Source organism: Myotis myotis, unplaced genomic scaffold, assembly GCF_014108235.1.
Source record: "Myotis myotis isolate mMyoMyo1 unplaced genomic scaffold, mMyoMyo1.p scaffold_m19_p_1, whole genome shotgun sequence".
Taxonomy (NCBI): Eukaryota; Metazoa; Chordata; class Mammalia; order Chiroptera; family Vespertilionidae; genus Myotis; species Myotis myotis.
In genome coordinates, this window is record NW_023416313.1 from 33,906,428 (window position 1) to 33,926,521 (window position 20,094).

At 42.3% G+C, this 20,094-nt stretch overlaps 1 protein-coding gene across 1 annotated transcript in view; it reads right to left on the minus strand.

Annotated features, from left to right (window-relative positions):
* Positions 1-20,094, minus strand: part of LOC118664796 (cyclic nucleotide-binding domain-containing protein 2-like) — a 63,203-nt gene that overhangs the window by 10,072 nt on the left and 33,037 nt on the right. The window contains exons 4-7 of the mRNA XM_036325308.1: positions 19,699-19,776; positions 15,392-15,452; positions 14,963-15,110; positions 14,356-14,432 (exon numbers count right to left, since the gene is read on the minus strand). Of these exons, the coding sequence (XP_036181201.1) occupies positions 14,356-14,432; positions 14,963-15,110; positions 15,392-15,452; positions 19,699-19,776 (364 nt within the window). The remainder of the gene's footprint in view (positions 1-14,355; positions 14,433-14,962; positions 15,111-15,391; positions 15,453-19,698; positions 19,777-20,094) is intronic.

Here is a 20,094-nt window from a genome sequence, read left to right on the forward strand (position 1 = left end):
ACATAAAATTGTAAGTTGAAGATTTGACCTCATTGAGTCCTAATCAAAATGAAATTTCCATTTTATCAAAAATAAGCTCCATATGGCACCTATAAACATGTCACATGTACTTTTTTGTTGTTGTTAATCTGCACCTGAAGATAGTTTTTCATTGATTTCTAGAGAGAGTGAAAGGGAGGGGGAGAGATAGAGAGAGAGAAACATTGATGTGAGAGAGATACATTGATGGGTAGCCTCCTGCACACGACCCAACAAGGGCCAGGGGTTGAGCCTGCAACTGAGGTATGTGGCCTTGACCAGAATTGAACCCAGGACCCTTAAGTCCACTGGCCAGTGCTCTATCCTGCCGGAAGCCGGTCCATCCTTGCTGCTTGACACAGTCGCTGCAGGATAGAAACATCTGCACAGCATATGTTTCAAGGGACCTGGCGTATATAGCATACTGTTCTTAATATGTTTGCTCCCCTTAGCGCTGTGTGTTTTAACCAAGGTCACCTCTCCGAGAAAGGTTGTTTCCCCAGGTAGGAATTTTTCCCTGAAGTCAGGGAGGGGATGCCTCTCCTAGAAAGGTTGTTTCCCCAGGTAGGAATTTTTCCCTGAAGTCAGGGAGGGGATAAAACTCCTTAACTAAGTGCCAGGCGGGTAGTTAATCACTACAAACAATCATGCTTAAGCTACATAATCTTTACTCCCTGGAATGGAGATAAGAAACGCCCTAACCTTTGTAATAGAAATTGACAGGATTAAAATCAACTGGTATAAATACGGATGTAACAAAACAATAAACAGCAGAACCTCTCTGGAGATCCAGACCAGAACTTGGCTGGAGATCCTGGCTGGAGATCCTGGCTAGGCTGCTGATCAACTGAACGCTGTCTCCGTGTCCTTCCTTCTTCGCCGACTCCGTCTACACCTTTGGGGACCCCTGGACCTGCTGGGGTTGGACCCCGGCATCTGGCGCCCGAACAGCGTTCCCTTAGGTAAGTCCCCCCGTATTTGGGACGGATAGGACTGCACCGTAGGGTGCTTCAGACCCCCCCTATAGAGGATAAGTAGGGTAAGCGGGTAGTTAGTACAGAACTTAGATTGACAAGATGGGTCATACTGAGTCTAAAGAAAAAAGACTCTGTATTAATCTTTTAACGCATATGCTTGCTAGCAGAGGAGTTAAGGTTACTCCCAGTCAGACAGAAAGTTTTATAGAAGACGTATGTGAATGGCTTCCTGAGGATGGAACTGTTAATTTAGAAACTTGGACTAAAGTAGGCGAGCAATTAAAGAACTATTACAGCTACCATGGATCTGAGAAGGTCCCGGCAGTTACCTTTTCTCTCTGGAATTCAATTTGTGAAACCTTGGCACCAGAGGCAAAAACGGTTGAACTTTCTCAAAATTTAAATAGTCCCTCGGCTCCACCCAGAGAGGATACATCATCATTGTCTCCAGCTCAATCTAAAAGCAATTTAGCTATGCCTAGTGATCGGGAGGAGAATAAATATCATAAACATGACCATTGGTCCTTTCCAGTCAGTAGAGAGGAGAATGGCCCTCCCATTCAAAACAGGCTCCCCAAATTAGAAAGGAAGCCTAAACCAGGTCCTGTGGCTCCTATGAGCTCCATGTCTAAATTTCAAAGGGCCATAAGAGAAGCTGAAGCTAATGGAGATCTTGAATTCTCACTCTGCTTCCCAGTTACATATGAGAATGAGTCTGGTGGGAATAGAAACCCCACCTTGGAGCCTATACCTTACAAAGTACTTAAAGAATTAAAATTGGCCTGCTCTGAATATGGACCTCTAGCTCCTTACACACAAACCTTGGTAGAAACCCTAGCCAGTAAATGGATGACTCCTTATGATTGGTCACAGGTTTGTAAATCCTGTCTCTCAGGAGGCGATTACTTATTATGGAAAACTGAATATGAAGATCTTGCTAAGAAAGCTGTAGCCACTAGCGAAAAAACCAGAAAAGGAATAACCCTAGACATGATATTAGGAGAAGGTGATTTTAACACGGCTGAGGAGCAAATGAATATGCCCACAGAGGCACTTACCAAAGTAACCAGTTGTGCAGTAAGTGCCTGGAAATCCCTACCTTATACAGCAGGAGAAACAACCACCCTTACAGAGGTTAAACAGAAGGTCGAGGAACCATATCAGGATTTCCTTTCTCGCCTCATACAGGCAGTCAAGAGAGTAATCAATAACAAAGAGGCAGCCGATATCCTAATCAAACAACTGGCTTTTGAAAATGCTAATAATACCTGTCAGGCTTTATTAAGGCCGATTCGCAGAACAGGAACTATAAATGATTTTATAAAACAGTGTGCTGATGTAAGTCCAGCATTTATACAGGGTGTAGCTATAGCTGCAGCTCTCAAAGGGGAGACATACCCTCAATATGTACAGGGTATAGGACAAGCCAGCAATAATACAGGTAATAAAAGAAATATGAACTGCTACTCTTGTGGCTTATCTGGGCACTTTAGCAGAGAATGCCCAAATAAAAATAATAATACTCAGGCCAGATGGCAAGCTCCTCGACAGCCTGGAAATACATTAGGGAATAATATTAATCCTCCAAAAACCGTTTGTCCCCGATGTCAGAAAGGATTCCATTGGGCAAAGGAATGTAGATCAAAATACCATAAAAATGGTCGGCCTTTAAACTCTACAAATAGCTCCCAAGGAGGTTATATCCCATCACCTCAATCGGGAAACTTGAGAAGGGGCCAGCCCCAGGCCCCTGCAATAATAGGGGCATCAACCTTCAACCCCTTTGCAAATTTCGATCAGTCAGTGACCTCTTCAGGGCAACCCCAGGCAGTGCAGGATTGGACCTCCACTCAACCACCCATGCAGTACTAACCCCAGACTCGCCAGTAGCAGCCATTCCTACAGGAGTGTCTGGGCCACTGCCTGAGGGAACTGTAGGTTTAATATTAGGACGGAGCTCCACCTCGTTACAGGGGATCTTAGTCATCCCAGGAGTTGTTGATGCAGACTACACAGGAGAAATACAGATTTTACTTTCCCCACCCACCACAACTATACAGATTCAGCCCAACCAGAGAATTGCCCAATTAATCCTGTTACCAATACATAAAATAGGGACAGCTGTTACCCAGGAAGCTAGAGGGGCCGGAGGCTTTGGATCTAGTGATGCAGCATTTTGGATACAAGAAATCCATGCTACTAGACCTACAAAAATTTTACAAATTCAGGGAAAACCAATTGAAGGTCTATTGGATACAGGAGCAGATGTTTCCTGCATAGCAGGGAAGGATTGGCCCTCTTCATGGCCCACGCACACCACCTCCACTTCCCTAGTAGGACTAGGCAAGGCATCTAATGTAAAAAAGAGTTCTCAGATTCTAACTTGGGCTGATGAAGATCAACATTCAGGAACGTTCTGTCCCTATGTAATTACGACTATCCCCTTTACATTATGGGGAAGAGATATCTTGTCTCAAATGGGAGTTGTATTATATAGCCCCAGTGATAGAGTAACATCACAGATGCTAGACACGAGACTTAATCCAGGAAAGGGATTAGGAAAGGAAAGTAATACCTCACACTCCTCGACAGGATCTGTAATTGGGGCCATTGCCCTTAGGACTGCTGATCCCATAGTCTGGAAATCGTCACAACCAGTATGGGTTGAGCAATGGCCCTTAACATCTGAGAAAATATCAGCAGCCCGACAATTAATTGATCAGCAATTAGCAGAGGGACATATAGAGCCATCAAATAGTCCCTGGAACACACCCATATTTGTAATAAGAAAGAAATCAGGCAAGTGGAGACTTTTGCAAGATCTAAGAGCCATAAATGCCACCATGGAAGATATGGGCTCCTTACAACCTGGATTGCCCTCCCCTGTGGCAATTCCACAGGAGTATTGTGTTGTTGTTATTGACTTACAGGATTGTTTTTTCACTATACCTCTTCACCCAGCTGATTGTCAAAGATTCGCATTCAGCATACCATCAGAAAACTTTAAACAGCCTTATCAGAGATACCAATGGAAGGTTCTCCCACAAGGGATGAAAAATAGTCCTACATTATGTCAAAAGTTTGTAGATCAGGCATTGCAAGTTATTAGAAAGAAATTTTCAGATCTATATCTTATTCATTATATGGATGATATTTTACTAGCTCATAAAGATCGGGCTACTTTACAGGAAATTCTTACTCAGACCATCCTTGCTTTAGAAGAACATGGTCTAAAAATAGCCCCAGAAAAGATTCAGACTGAACCTTCTTTTTCATACTTAGGCAGAATATTACATACCTCTACTATCACCCATCAGCCTCTACAATTAAGAAAAGATCATTTAAACACATTGAATGATTATCAGAAACTATTAGGTGATATCAACTGGGTCAGGCCATATCTAAAAATAACCACTCTTGACTTAAAACCTCTATTTGACATTTTAAAGGGAGATTCTAACCCTAAGTCTCCCCGACAATTAACTGTAGAAGGAGAAAAGGCTATAGCAAAAATAGAACAGGCCATCAATAAACAGCAACTACAGTATCTAGATTATTCCAAATCTTGGGCCTTAATTATTCTAGCCACTAAATATACTCCTACAGGATGCTTGTGGCAGGAAGGACCATTAGAATGGATACATTTACCTGTCACTCCTAGGAAGATTGTACCACCCTATCCCTCCCTAGTGGCCACTCTCATTATCAAAGGTAGACGACGCAGTATCGAACTCTTTGGAAAAGAAGTTACTGAGATAATAATACCTTATAAAAGAGAACAATTAGACACACTATTACAATTTGAAGAAGAGTGGCAAATAGCTATAGGTAACTTCCCAGGACAAATTTTACATCATTTGCCAAGATCACCTATATTGCAATTTCTCTCCCTACATCCGTTTATATTTCCTATTAAATGTTCAAAAGAACCATTATCACCTCCTGCCTCCTTAGTATTCACAGATGGTTCCTCTAATGGTAGGGCAGTAACAATCATTGACTCAATAACCCATGTTCAACAAACTCTAGAGACGTCAGCTCAGAGAACAGAGCTTTTGGCAGTCATTTATGCTTTTGAACAATTGCAACAGGTTCCCTTTAACTTGTACACTGACTCTCAATATATAGTTAAATTATTTCCTCATATTGAGACCGCCTCTCTCCCACAAGGAAGAACAGCCATTTTCTCTTTGTTAACTCAGCTACAAACTTGCATTCACAAACGAGAAAAGGCTTTCTATATTGGACATATTAGAGCTCATTCCTGCCTACCAGGACCCTTAAGCGAAGGAAATTATCAGGCGGATTTACTAACTCGCCCAGTAGTTTGTACAGCTCTAGAAGAAGCCCGGCGGTCTCATGCCATTCACCATCAAAATGCTTCTGCTCTCCGTCTATATTATCGCATATCTAGAGAAGCTGCTCGAAGTATTGTGCGTGACTGCGGCCATTGTCCTACTCATTTTCCTAGCCCTGCTACTGGAGTTAATCCAAGAGGACTTAGACCCTGTGACTTATGGCAGATGGATATTACTCATGTCCCATCTTTTGGCAAACTTTGCTATGTGCATGTTTGTATTGATACCTTTTCTCATGTTATCCTTGCTTCTGCACGTACAGGAGAAGCCTTTAAAGATGTAAGTCAACATCTATTCCAATGCTTTTCCTACCTAGGAATACCAAGGGCACTTAAAACTGACAATGGGCCTGCCTATACCTCTAGAGCTTTTAAAAACTTATGCTCTACATTCGGCATCGCACATACTACAGGAATACCCTACAATCCTCAAGGCCAAGCAATAGTAGAAAGGGCTCACCAAACTTTAAAAACACAAATTAAAAAATTACAAGAAAATGAGTTTAAATATTCCTCTCCTCATCATGTTCTACAACATGCTCAATTTGTAATTAATATACTAAATGTAGATTCTGAGGGAAATTCCCCGATGTACAGGCATTGGAACCCTGATCTAACTAAACCTAAAGCCCTCGTCAAATGGAGAGACTTGCTTACAGGAGCCTGGAAGGGACCTGATGTACTTTTAACCCAGGGGAGAGGATATGCTTGTATATTTCCACAGGACGCAGACTCACCTGTGTGGATTCCAGACCGTCTAGTCCGACCTTATGTCTCACCGCCCGCCATCTCTGCCTCATCATAGCACACCTGACCAGTGCCCGTCTGCAGCAGATGTGCAGCCCTGAGCTGGAACAATCTGTCCATTGGGAGGATCACATGTGCCTCCGTTTTGTCTTTCCACATGTCCCAGCTTTGCCCCACATCTCCTTTCCTTTTTCCTTTTTCTAAAATCTAACTACTTGTTTGCTGGTTCTTTGGCCTTTCTCCTTCTTTCCTGAACACAGCCTTTTCTAGAATCTCCCTACCCTACTGTTCCAGGAAGGGCACCTCCCTTTTATGCCGTGACTAGGGGTGTTTGGTATATGCCCCATACATGGAGTTGTCTTGTGCCAAGAGCCTGACATCCTGGGCTGAGAAAGCCCTGTTCCAGGACTCTCCTTTGTCCTGTATTGGCCCCTCTTACCCTTGTGTCAAGAGGGACCCTCTTCTTACAATCCAATTGCCCATAGCTGTTGCCTGAGCTCTCTGTTCATGCTGAGGTTGAAGCCGCATGGTGGCTGGTACCATGGATCTGTCTCTGGCCCAATGGCGTAAGCTGGACCCTCTCTAGAGAAGAAACCTGAGTTCCCTATGATCAATGCCAGAGCCCCGCCAGCAGGCAAGGGGATCCCAAGGCAGTTGCTGGGCATGGAGGCCAGAGGGACATAGGCTATCAAGGAGACAAAACTGAACCTCACATCACCCTACTTGGCCCAGAGATGGCTGGTAGTCAACGACGGGTAAGACTCCACAGGGTGGGGCAACCTAAGATAGGCACAGTTGGGGGCCAGTAGGAGAAAACTTGGGGTGCAACAAAGGTGGGGCACAGACCCCCCTCCCCAATGGTGCAGGGGCTTGAACACTCGCCCCTTCTGAGGAAGGTCTCCTGTCCCCATGGCTGCTTCCTGCTTCCCATGCCCAGCTCAGATCGGGACCCAGGTAAAGACAGAGACTGGCTGACAGCAGCTGCCCTCTCACTGCAACAGGACTTGTTTCCCATTTCTACCTTGGACCACAGGGAAAGGGGCAGCTGAAGGAAAGGGCTGTGTCAGGATGCTGCATTCTTCCCTTTCTTCTCCCTCTTTTTTCTAAACACTTCCATGCCTTGTAGTTCTTTTGCTTTCTCTTCTTTTTCTACTACCCTCCATTTTCCATATCAGCTGGATCCAGAGGGCACAGCTTACTCTTCCTCGGACATCGACACCACCATCAACCACGGCCCTGATGGACCCTTTGATGCAGCCCTTCAACTTGCTGACGCTTCGGGAAGCCTGTCGCCAGTGATGCCGCCCGCTAGCCAGACCAACAAAGACAACCAAACCAACAACTTGAGGACAGCTGAAATCCCTTGACTGAAGAGGCTGGCAACCTTCTACAGGAATGGGGCTCCTTCTGCGCTCCATCCACTATGTTTATAGCTATGCTCACTATCATTGCTTGCCAGTCTTCTTCCGAGACTTAAATGGCCCAATCTGAGAGGTGGCCACTGATTTGCATGCGCTATCATTTAAAAAATAAAAAAGGGGGAATTTGCCGGAAGCCGGTCCATCCTTGCTGCTTGACACAGTCGCTGCAGGATAGAAACATCTGCACAGCATATGTTTCAAGGGACCTGGCGTATATAGCATACTGTTCTTAATATGTTTGCTCCCCTTAGCGCTGTGTGTTTTAACCAAGGTCACCTCTCCGAGAAAGGTTGTTTCCCCAGGTAGGAATTTTTCCCTGAAGTCAGGGAGGGGATGCCTCTCCTAGAAAGGTTGTTTCCCCAGGTAGGAATTTTTCCCTGAAGTCAGGGAGGGGATAAAACTCCTTAACTAAGTGCCAGGCGGGTAGTTAATCACTACAAACAATCATGCTTAAGCTACATAATCTTTACTCCCTGGAATGGAGATAAGAAACGCCCTAACCTTTGTAATAGAAATTGACAGGATTAAAATCAACTGGTATAAATACGGATGTAACAAAACAATAAACAGCAGAACCTCTCTGGAGATCCAGACCAGAACTTGGCTGGAGATCCTGGCTGGAGATCCTGGCTAGGCTGCTGATCAACTGAACGCTGTCTCCGTGTCCTTCCTTCTTCGCCGACTCCGTCTACACCTTTGGGGACCCCTGGACCTGCTGGGGTTGGACCCCGGCACTATCCACTGAGACAAACTTGTTAGGGCTCACATGTACTTTTTGTGGAATTCTTACAAAACAAAAATTTTCGCAATTTCTATGAATGTAAGTAAAAATTTACAGAAACACACAGTGCATGTTTCTCAGAGCAAACTTGCATATCTATGTATCTCAACACATCATGGCATATCTGACACATTTTAAAGATTTTTTTATTGATTGACTTGAGAGAGAGGGGAGGAGAGAGACCGAGAGAGAAACATAAGTTTGTTTTTCTACTTATTTATGCATTCATTGGTTGGCTTCTAGTATGTACCCTAGCCCAGGATTGGAACCTTGGTGTATTGAGATGATGTTCTAACTAACTAAGCTACCCAGCCAGGGTGACACATCTTGAAATATGGTGTTTCCAGATGAAATGGCTACAAATTCTTTTTCTTAAAAAGTGATCCCTAAATTATATAAGGTTCAAGTCCCACAAAACCCAAATTTGTTCCTAAAAAGCAGTTTTGCCTAGCTTATCCTCATGCAGGGAATTATAAAAGATGATGATGATATCACCTAAATACCATGTAGTCTGGTGGGGTGTTTTCATATATTTTCTTTTAAGTTTCAAGACCTTTTTCTTTTCAAATAAAAACTTAATGTTATGAAATGCAGCTGAAAGTCTTAGTTGTTGATACTATGAAATAAGAAAATAATAAGCTAAATGAGAAATAAACACAAAATAAGAAAGAATATATTAAATTTTAAAAATCAGTGTTAACTTATAACCTTAAAAAGATACATCCTCACCTTTCTGTTAGGAGTAGTCCACACTGATTAGCCGGTGTGGCTGAATGGTTGTATCATAGAAACACATACCCACACACACCCCCAAAGAGCTCCCAGCACCATCTGAAAACTATTTACCTATCTGGTTCACCCCTACTTGATAGATGAGGAAACCAAAGTCCAGAGAGACCATGTGACTTCGAAGGCATATTGGATTGCTAGGCATATTGTAACAAAGGACTCAAACTGGGTAATTAAACAATGTACTTGTATACTCAATGTTTCTAGCCCTATTTTGGCGGAAGAGTGATGTATAGTTAAGGACATTCTGCTTTTCATGTTAGGAGAACTCGATGTGTTTTTGGTAAGTATTTTAAAGAAATTACATCTGCTACTTACATTGAGTGTGCAAGTACTAATTACAATGATTTTAAGGTCAGTCACAGTTTCTAGAGGCTAAAAGCTAAAATCCAGTTGTCAGCAGCATTGTTTCTTCTAAGGGCTGTGAGAGAGAATCTGTTCCAAGCCTCTCTCCTGGCTTCCGGTGGCTTGGTGTGCCTTAGCTTATAGAAGCATTACCCTGAACTCAGCCTTCATCTTCACTTGGCATTCTCCCTGGGCGTACTAGCATGTGGCTGTGTCCAAATTTCCCCTTTTCTAAGGACAACAGTCATTCTTGGATTAGGACCTGCTCTAATGATCTTATCTTAACTATCTTAAATAACATCTATAACGACCCAAATTTCAAATAAGGTCACATTCTGAGTTCCTGGGGGTTAGGATTTCAATGTATGAATTTTGGGGGAGCATAATTCAACCCTAACACCAGGATTACTGCCACTAGTGAAACTTTCTGGATTTCCCAAATATCCCTAAATTTCGTAAGTGTCTTTTATACCAAGGAGCCAATTTTATAAAATATTATCATTACTAACATCTCCAGTTAAAGATAAATATCTTAATTCAATAAGCAAACAATTGAGATTCGACATGAATTTTTAAAATTATTAATCTAGAGTAACCAACCACGTCGTAGGCATTAGTAGGCGATAAATCTTTGTACGTGCCATGGCACCGTGGGAAGGACTGTGGGCTGGAGGTCAGGAAATTCAAAGCTAAGTCCCAGCTCTGACATTCACCATGGAAACATCTGGATGGCCCCTGCCCTTGTGCAGGAGTTGATATGATCTCTCTATTCCCGAGGATTCCTTCATTCCATTCTATTTTGTTATACTCCATTTTGTACTATTTTTTCTATCCACACACAAATATATGAGCAATGGAGAAATGAATGACACAAATAGATAAGCATATTTATAATACCTGCTCATAGACTCAGAGATTTTTAGAAATAGAAAATTTTGATTTACTGCCCTTATTTAATACACACAAAAATGGAAGCCTAGGGAAGCAAAATGCCTAGTCCTAAAACACATACATCATTCTTTGCTTGGATAACTTTAAATATGGAAAGAGTCCTAAAATTAAATTCACACACCTAGGGGCTGCCATGGATGAACTTTAGGGGTCTATGTACCTTCTGAGAGTTTTGTGTAAAAACTGGTATGAATATACATGTACACATTCTATTTCTTCTGTTGGAAGGAGACTCTAGTGTTCACCATAAATCCTCAGCTCCTATGCCTAAATGTCTGGCATATAAGAAATACTCAGTAAATAATTCCTGATTTATGTATACTGAATTCTTAACCATAGAAAGTTAATAACCACTGAAATAGAATAAGATAGAATACAGTCATCCTCTGGGAAATAATGCTCTTCCTGTCTGAAGTTTTCTATCATCCTGTAGTTGCAAGTCCTGGCTGAATTATACAATGTTGGATGTGCCTCTTAAACCAATTAAGAATGATGTTTAAATCACAATTTCATCTCCTTTAGGAAATCATCCATTTTTTATTTAACTTTACCATTCTGTTTAATTAACAAGGGTTTAATGATAGTTAATAAATGATATGTTAATTAATTTAGGAAATTACATTGTGCTTATTAAAGTAATTTAAATTTTTTAAAGCTTGTGATTTTCCTTAATTCCATCAAATAAGATATACCACATTCAATTAAAATTGAGTTACCTTATTTTATTCTCCTATTAGTCCAAGAACCAGGGAAAATCTCTAGTGTATCCAGGACACGTACTGGAATAATTACCAAGACTGTGACTTTCAAAAAGGCAGGGGAATGCCTTGGGCCCAAGAGAGGTGGTATCATAAGCAGAGAGTAGCAGCACCATAGAAATAGGTGATCAAGAAGTATTTGATGAATCAGTGAAAGAAAAAAGCAATAGCTAGTGATGGTAGGAGGGCAGAAAACCCTCTTTGAGCAGGGAGCCATCAATATTAGAACAGTCGATAGGACATCCATCAGTGCCGGGTGATGGGACTAATGGTTAGATCCTCCTCTGAAAGAGAATGTGCTTTTTGTGGGACATTAAGGAATGGCACCAACCTGATGATTATCAACATAGATATCAAATACAATTGTCTGTCTCTAGTTATCAAGCATTTCTTTTTGCTAATCCATTACTAAGGACTTGCAAATGGGGCCTCAAGACAAAAGAGGTATGATACTCTGCATGAAGCAGGCCAGGCCATTTGTACCATAGATGTGTATAATCATGAATTACATTTTTAAAAAACCCACAAATGTTATTTACAAATCATTTGTACTCTTCAGAAGCATTTACAAATAATTTACTTTGCCAATGGAGATTAAAAGCTCCCTTCTTCATAAGGTTGGGTCTTACTCATACTTGTGCCCCAATTCCAGAAAAGAGTAGCTACTTAACAAATAACAGTGAATGTATACTTATAAATTAAGTATAGTCAAGAGCATTATTAAGCACTAGAGACCTGGTGCACGAAATTCATGTATGGGTAGGATCCCTAGGCCTGGCTGGCAATCAGGGCCGATCAGGGCATTCTGGCTTCCGGACCGGGCCTCCCTCAATTCTGCTCCGTCCCCTGGTGGTCAGTGCATGTCACAGCAAGCAATCAAATTCCTGGTCTCCTGGTCAAACTCGCGAGGGGACAATTTGCATATTAGGCTTTTATATATAGACTAGAAGCCCAGTGCACAAATTTTTGTGCACTGGGGGGGTCTGGGAGGTCCCTCAGCCCAGCCTGTGCCCTCTCACAGTCTGGGACCCCTCGGGGGTTGACCATCTGCTGGCTGAGGCCTGCTCCTGCCGGAAGCCGGTCCATCCTTGCTGCTTGACACAGTCGCTGCAGGATAGAAACATCTGCACAGCATATGTTTCAAGGGACCTGGTGTATATAGCATACTGTTCTTAATATGTTTGCTCCCCTTAGTGCTGTGTGTTTTAACCAAGGTCACCTCTCTGAGAAAGGTTGTTTCCCCAGGTAGGAATTTTTCCCTGAAGTCAGGGAGGGGATGCCTCTCCTAGAAAGGTTGTTTCCCCAGGTAGGAATTTTTCCCTGAAGTCAGGGAGGGGATGAAACTCCTTAACTAAGTGCCAGGCGGGTAGTTAATCACTACAAACAATCATGCTTAAGCTACATAATCTTTACTCCCTGGAATGGAGATAAGAAACGCCCTAACCTTTGTAATAGAAATTGACAGGATTAAAATCAACTGGTATAAATACGGATGTAACAAAACAATAAACAGCAGAACCTCTCTGGAGATCCAGAGCAGAACTTCGCTGGAGATCCAGACCAGAACTTGGCTGGAGATCCTGGCTAGAGATCCTGGCTAGGCTGCTGATCAACTGAACGCTGTCTCCGTGTCATTCCTTCTTCGCCGACTCCGTCTACACCTTTGGGGACCCCTGGACCCGCTGGGGTTGGACCCCGGCATGCTCCCCAGGGGATTGGACCTAAGCTGACAATAAGACATCCCTCTGGCAGCCCAGCAGCCATCGGGGAATGTCCACTTGCCAGCGGGGAGCAGGCCTAAGCTGCAGTTGGACATCCTTAGCGCTGCTGAGGAGGCAGGAGAGGCTCCCACCACCACCGCTGTACTGGCAGCTATCAGCCTGATTTGTGGCTGAGCAGAGCTCCTCCATGTGGGAGCTCACTGACCACCAGGGGGCAGCTCCTGCATTGAGCATCTGCCCCCTGGTGGTCAGTGTGTGTCACAGTGACCAGTCATTCCCTGTCTTTCTGCTGTTAGGGTCAGTTTGCATATTACCCTTTTACTATATAAGATAGAGGCCTGGTGCACAGATGGGGGCCGGCTGGTTTGCCCTGAATGGTGTCCCAGATCAGGGTGGGGGTCCCGCTTGGGTGCCTGGCCATCCTGGATGAGGGGCTGATGGCTGTTTTCAGGATGCCCGCACCCCTTCAGGGTGGGGGTGCCCACTGGGGTGCCTGGCCAGCCTGGATGAGGGGCTGAGGGCTGTTTTCAGGCGGGCCAAGCCTGCAACTGAAGCTCCCAGTCTCTCCCTTTTTTTTATTTTGTATTCTGGGATTTATTTAGCTTCTGTAATTGAAACTTTGTTGCGGCTCCAGCTCAGAGGCCAGCTGGCTGAAAGCAGGAATCTGGGGTTTGTTTAGCTTCTATAATTGCAACATTGTTGCTTAAGTGCAGCTCAGAGCCCAGCGTGGCAGGCGGGGAACCTTGGCTTCCTCCATCACTGGGGCAACCAAGCCTCATGTTCGCTTCAGCTGCCTGGCTGCCGGCTGCCATCTTGGTTGGCAGTTAATTTGCATATCACCCTGATTAGCCAATAGGAAGCATAGCGGAGGTATGGTTAATTACCATGTTTGTCTATTATTAGATAGGATAGAAAATCAAAGAAGATCCAAAAACAAAAAAAAGAAGATCCCACAAAATCTTGCTATTTGTCTTGTATAGTTTGCTAGCCTAGTCTATATCACAGAGAAAGAATGAATTTCTGTCCTAAAAACTTCCTGAAAGGGTAAGTGATCAGTTTGACATCTTTAAGACTTAAAGAAATGAACACAGGATTTTCGGGTGCTCCCTTGGTTAGTGCCAAATCAACAGGGATCCTCCTATGTCAGTGATGGCGAACCTATGACACATGTGTCAGAGGTGACACACGAACTCATTTTTTGGTTGATTTTTCTTTGTTAAATGGCATTTAAATATATAAAATAAATATCAAAAATGTAAGTCTTTGTTTTACTATGGTTGCAAATATCAAAAAATTTCTATATGTGACACGGTACCAAAGTTAAGTTAGGGTTTTTCAAAATGCTGACACGCCGAGCTCAAAAGGTTCGCCATCACTGTCCTATGTCTTTACTCTGCAACCCCTAGAACAAAAATCTCTGATATTTAGAGAGAAAAGAACCTTAGATTTAGGTCTTCAATGACAAGTCAAATTGAAAGCATTTACCTTACCTGAAGTGGAGGTTTCTTGGTGCCTAGTGTTTTTTTCCTAGCAGCTGAGAATGAAGTCTTGGGAGAAACTGTGGATGCTTAAACAAGAACAGATATTTTGTTGTTGTAGATTCTAATTTAACTTATTCACATTATGATCCATTCATTAGGAGTAATACTAGGCACTTCTTAAAAATGGTGTTGTAGAAGAATATTTAATGAAAAAGGAGATACTCGTTTTAATTTTTCCTCTTTTTATTTTTATTTTTTAAAAATATATCTTATTGGTTTTTTACAGAGAGGAAGGGAGAGGGATAGTTAGAAACATCGATGAGAGAGAAACATTGATCAGCTGCCTCCTGCACACCCCCTACTGGGGATGTGCCCGCAACCAAGGTACATGCCCTTGACCAGAATCGAACCTGGGACCCTTCGGTCCGCAGGCCGACGCTCTATCCACTGAGCCAAACCGGTCAGGGCATCCTCCTTTTAATGGTATACTGAAAAGTATTTCATGTAATTAACAAAAATAAATATAATGTGGCAGGTATGGACTCAAATTAGTAGATTACAACTCAGAAATAAATTCTAATGTTTATACAACATTATTAGACAGACATATTCTTACTTTCTAAACTTCTTCCAGTTACAGCAGGAGTTCCTTTTGGCGGAAGAAGAGTGTGGACATTTTTCTGGGTGGAGGAACCTGTCTTCATTACACAGGAACGTACAGATACTTCCTCATAGTTCATCTGAGCAATTATCCGACAATGACCCTAAAAAAAAGACGGCGAATAACTGAGTGAGAAAGAAACCTGGAGTTCTTAAATGCATCATCTTCTATATTGGCATATAGAAATGATTAACTTACAACTTCACAAAGGAGTTGGTACTACTGAACCATCTAATGTCACTTGGCAATCTGTGGTTGGTTCAACTAGCCCCCTAGCTCCATAGCTGATCACAAATACCAAAGTCATCTAGAGGACTTAATCATTGGTTGTAGCTCCTTGCCAGAATTTTAACTGAAAAAGCCAATGCTTCATTGTGTACTTACAGATATGATGAATACAAGAAAGTGGGAGTTTAAGTTGTCAGAGATAATGGTTGTTCCAGCCCTGAAAGAAAAGGGGGAGGGATGGAATTCAGAGACGACAGGGAATATTTATTCAACAAAAATACTCATTGAGACTATGATGTGCTAGGCTGAAGATAAAGTGAGCAAAACAGAGGCAGTCCCTCGGTGTATGGAGTTTTATGTGTTTTTCCAGTTAGAGCAATTCTTGAGCATTGATGTGCCAACCTTGCAGATTTGAGGTGGAAGACAACCCACAGCGCCTGGTCGGAAAAAGCAACAATCGGTTCTGTTTGTTCTCTCCTTGGAGACCTTGAGGAAATGCACCATAAACAAGAGTGGGAGGAGGTAGCATTTAAGTACATGTGCAATGATGTAGGCAGAATGATTTGAGGTGAGGTTATTAAGTAGGTGAAGCCTGATTTCGGTGTTCTGCCTCTGTCTATATGTAGAATTTCCTCTCAGTGGGTGTCTCTGAGGCTCCCTGCCATCTTCCTAGGGTCTTCCTCTTAATATTCACCATGGATGGCCTCAGAGATTTTCAAGGCCAATAACTAATTTCTACTAATGTGATAAACTAATTTCTAATAACTGATTTAGAGTCATTCTTTTAAATAAAAGATATAAATGTTAACTTCAGCCTTGTAGAGACACCTGGAATAGCAACAATGCTTTATATTCTCATGTGCTGTTAATTTACTTATAAACCTCAGTGCCAGTTACTGTGTGTTAAGTAGTAAGGGACTATGAAGATGAAAAAGACGTTAACCCTGCCGATAAGTGGCCTTATCACCTCCTACAGGTTGGGGGTGGGGATGAACAAACACTTTAATCAGTGAACAGTGGGGGCAGCATGGGCATGAGTGCCAAGACAGGGCTGAGCGCTCACCCATGCCAGCTGCCATGTATGCACGTTGAGGTTCTGAGATGCAGCCTGCTTATGGTGATGGGTTTTTGCAGCTAAATCTGCAATCAAGATCCCTGAATGAACCCCGGCCTAGATCTTCCCAGGCAGGAGAGGCGAGGGCGACCCCAACAGAAACAGGAGCAGGGACAGTTAGTGAGACCCTCAAGGGAAAGACGAATTTCTAGAAAGAGGCAGGGATCTGAGGCCCAGCCACTCCCACCCACATGAAAAACCTCTCTTCTTTCATTACCTTGGAGGATTTAGGTTAGATTTTCCAAGGAACTGGCAGATTTCCTAAATGTACACAGAGCTTTTCAGAGATCAGAGGGAGGCTGATAAAAGGTCACTGTCTCATCCTATCAGGCGGAAAGACTTTTGAATGAGTTTGACCTTTCTGGTTTAACCCAGTAATGATGAACTCTGGTAAATCCAGGTCAGGCTGGAGGAAGGCCGTGCCTTAGCAGAGCGGCAGGCGACACTGTGAACAACCAGTCCCTTTAATCACTTCTCAAATCACACCCAGCATTAGACTCTTACACCAAGAAGACACGTCACAGAACTGATTCACAGGAGCCATTGCATCCTCAAGTCTTCTGGATCCTTCCCTGCTCATGTTTTCACTTCTGTGACATTAGATCAGGTTTTTCCCATTCTCTGGGTTATCACTACAATCTCCTTTGTCTCCAGTAAGTTTGATGGCAATGCATCCTCTCTCAGCAAGGTCACAAGAATAATCCTTAAACACAATCGCACTGTGTCGTTTCTGTAGGCGGAGGTGGTTTTCTCCGAATGCCCTTGAGGCTGTCTAAAGCATTGAAGGCTTTCACCTACCACCCTCTCCTAAATTACTTCTTCATCCTTCTACAGCACACACTCTAACGGAGAGCCACACACAGTCAGAGCTTGCTGTGACACCATCTGGGCTATTTCCATTTCTGGACCCTCCATCAATCTATGTCACTCAAAAGCTGGATTTAACTTTATTTTTTTTCCAGTAAACCTCCAATCGCTGACCTTAACTATTCACATCTCAAATCCGACACTTCTATAACTAACTGGTATTAATATTGATTTGCCTGTTAATTTGCTTATTTTGATTTACCCTCCTCTAAATGGTACTTTGTTGTTTCATGTGTTACAGTCTAACTTTCTAAGGAGTTTTCAAGCTCCTTAAAATCAGAAACCACAACCTCCAGTCTTTTTTTCCTACTTTCTTCCTCCCATCTCCCCAATCTCCAAAACAGTACATTTTAAGCTATAGGGACTTCTATCAATTAGCAGATGCATGAAATCAGTTTCATAAGTCTCCTCCCAATATATTTAAGTGAAATAGAATAGAACTAAGAGAACCAAAAACATCAGAGTGCCTCACCTATGGTGAGGACAAGGATCTTTCTAAAACTCTCACACAATGAGAGAGCTGTGAGTGAGAGTGTGTTAGACTATGATTTAAAATATATTTCTTACTGAGTTGTGCTCAGAAAACCTTGAGAAACATGGCCAGGAATCTACTAAGTATTGGTCCTACACAAGAAAGTTGTCTTTGCACATTTATTTGGATCGATCCCCCAGCAGTTGCTCTTGGGTTCCGGACTCATTTCCCTTTGGCTTTTAATGTCACCCTGTTGGCTCCAAGCAACATCTAATGACTCCCAGATTAGACCCTGCCTGCCCCTTGGATCGCAGTCTGACCTCTGCATGACCCTATCCACACTGACCCTGCATGCCCAATGCCCACATTGTATCAGATGCACCTTGCCCCTCCCACCAAAAAAGCCCAGAAATAATGGCAAATGTGTACACCTGGTTATTTTGGGAGCATCTAATATCCTCTTTCTAGATTACAGTAACTGGCTTTATTATGTAATGAAAAAAAAGAGACTCAGGAACATTAACATTTCTTGGAGCTACCTGGGAGTAAAATTCTAATTCGTGAAGAAGCCCTGAGACCCATGATCTTAAATGAGCAATTTAGTTGAATTTTAAAAATAGAGCAGCAAAAATTTAGCATTTTGAAGAACTAAGTCCTGTGGGGGGGAAAAAATTCTAATTACTAGTTATTACCTGATGCGATAGTTTTTATAATAAAATACTATTTAAAAGGTCAATTACTATGAAAATTCTATTTCAGTTATAGTTTTTCTTATTCTTGCTTTATACATAAAGATATAAATCAAAATTAGAGCCAATATTCTTATAATTTCAAAAAAGATCCTAATGCAAGTAGGTTGCTTCAAAAATAGCTTAGAAGGGATTTTCCTCTACGATCATTTTGGTTAAAATATAGAAATTAGGTAGAGAGTTGAGGGAAATCAGTAGCCTTTTACATTGCCATGGTAATAATCTATACTTTTACATGTTGGCACAGTCATAACATTCCATCTGCACTTTGCCCTGGAGCCATAAATGATTGTGTTGGTGCCATCAGTTGTTCTTACAACATTTAGAAAATGAAGATCACTTGCTTATCTTATTTGCTGTCATTTAGCCAATGGAGAGAAAACAACGTATAAACAAGGCTTCTTCTTCAGAGGCAGCCATAACTTGATAGAAAACTGCCAGGGGTTCGTTTTACTAGATAGTATATATTCAGTGCACACCAGGGGAATGGAAATTCCCTGGGAAAACTGAAGGATAGCCTGTCTCCCCGCATAATTATATGAAAGGCCTTAGAGTTTGAGCATGGAAGCCCTTAACCCTTGAAGAGGCTCAAGGAAGACCTACCAAGCTATCTATGGAGCTAGAAAGTCCTTTAGTACTAGCACGATGGATAATACACTGTTGCCTATTTTCTGTCAACCAACAATAGCAATAAGATTAAGAAAATGGATACGTGGGGGCAAAATTATTACTATCAAATCTCTAGTGCTGACTTGAAGCTGGTCTCTGAATGCTTCCTCGGTTTGAACTGGTCTATAAGCCATAGGTGTGTCCCAACCCCGTTCTGCATTCCAGGAGAGCAGGGACAGCCTAGCGTGTGTAGAACATGGCAAGTACCCAAGAAATGTTTGTGGCAGTTGGCTTCATCTTATAGTGCTTACTTATTTCCTGTTCATTTCCACCTTCTCATTTATTTTATATTTTCTTCTATTCCCTTTGTGGAAGAGGAAGAGTTATAAATAAATTCTACATAAAGGTAAGTTAAATATTGCTGAAGAGTGAAAGGAAGGAGAAGTCACATTTAGAGAGAGGAGCCAGGTGAGGCTTCATGAAAGAGGTGATTTCGATATGATTATAAGCAATAGGTAGAAGTGTAGCTGGCAGAGAGGACTCTTAAAGAGGAAGAGAGTCAAGTCTTATAATTCATTTAATAAATCTTAGTCAAATGTTGATTTCCTGATTCTAAAAGAGAAGCTTAGGATACAAAATGCAACAACATAACCTGTAGTAACGGCGTACAGAACAGTGGACCAGAAAGTCTATCTTTTCTTTTGGCCATGAGAAGAATAATGGGAGGCTCCTGTTGAGAGAGAAAAACAAATTGATCAAAATTTAGAAGGATACTCCAAGCTAGTATTTTAACTTTTAAAAGCAGCTGTAATTTCTGTTTTTCATTCTATGATTGTCTTAGTCCATTCAGGCTGCTATAACAGAATATCACAGACTGGGTGGCTTATAAACAACAGAAATTTATTTCTCAAAGCTCTGAAGGCTGGAGAAGCCCAAGGTCAAGGTGCCAGTAGATTGGTGTCTGGGGAGAGCCCACTTCCTGGATCACAGAGGCTGTGTTTTTACTGCCCTCACGTGGTAGAAGGGAGGACTCTGATCTCTTCAGCCC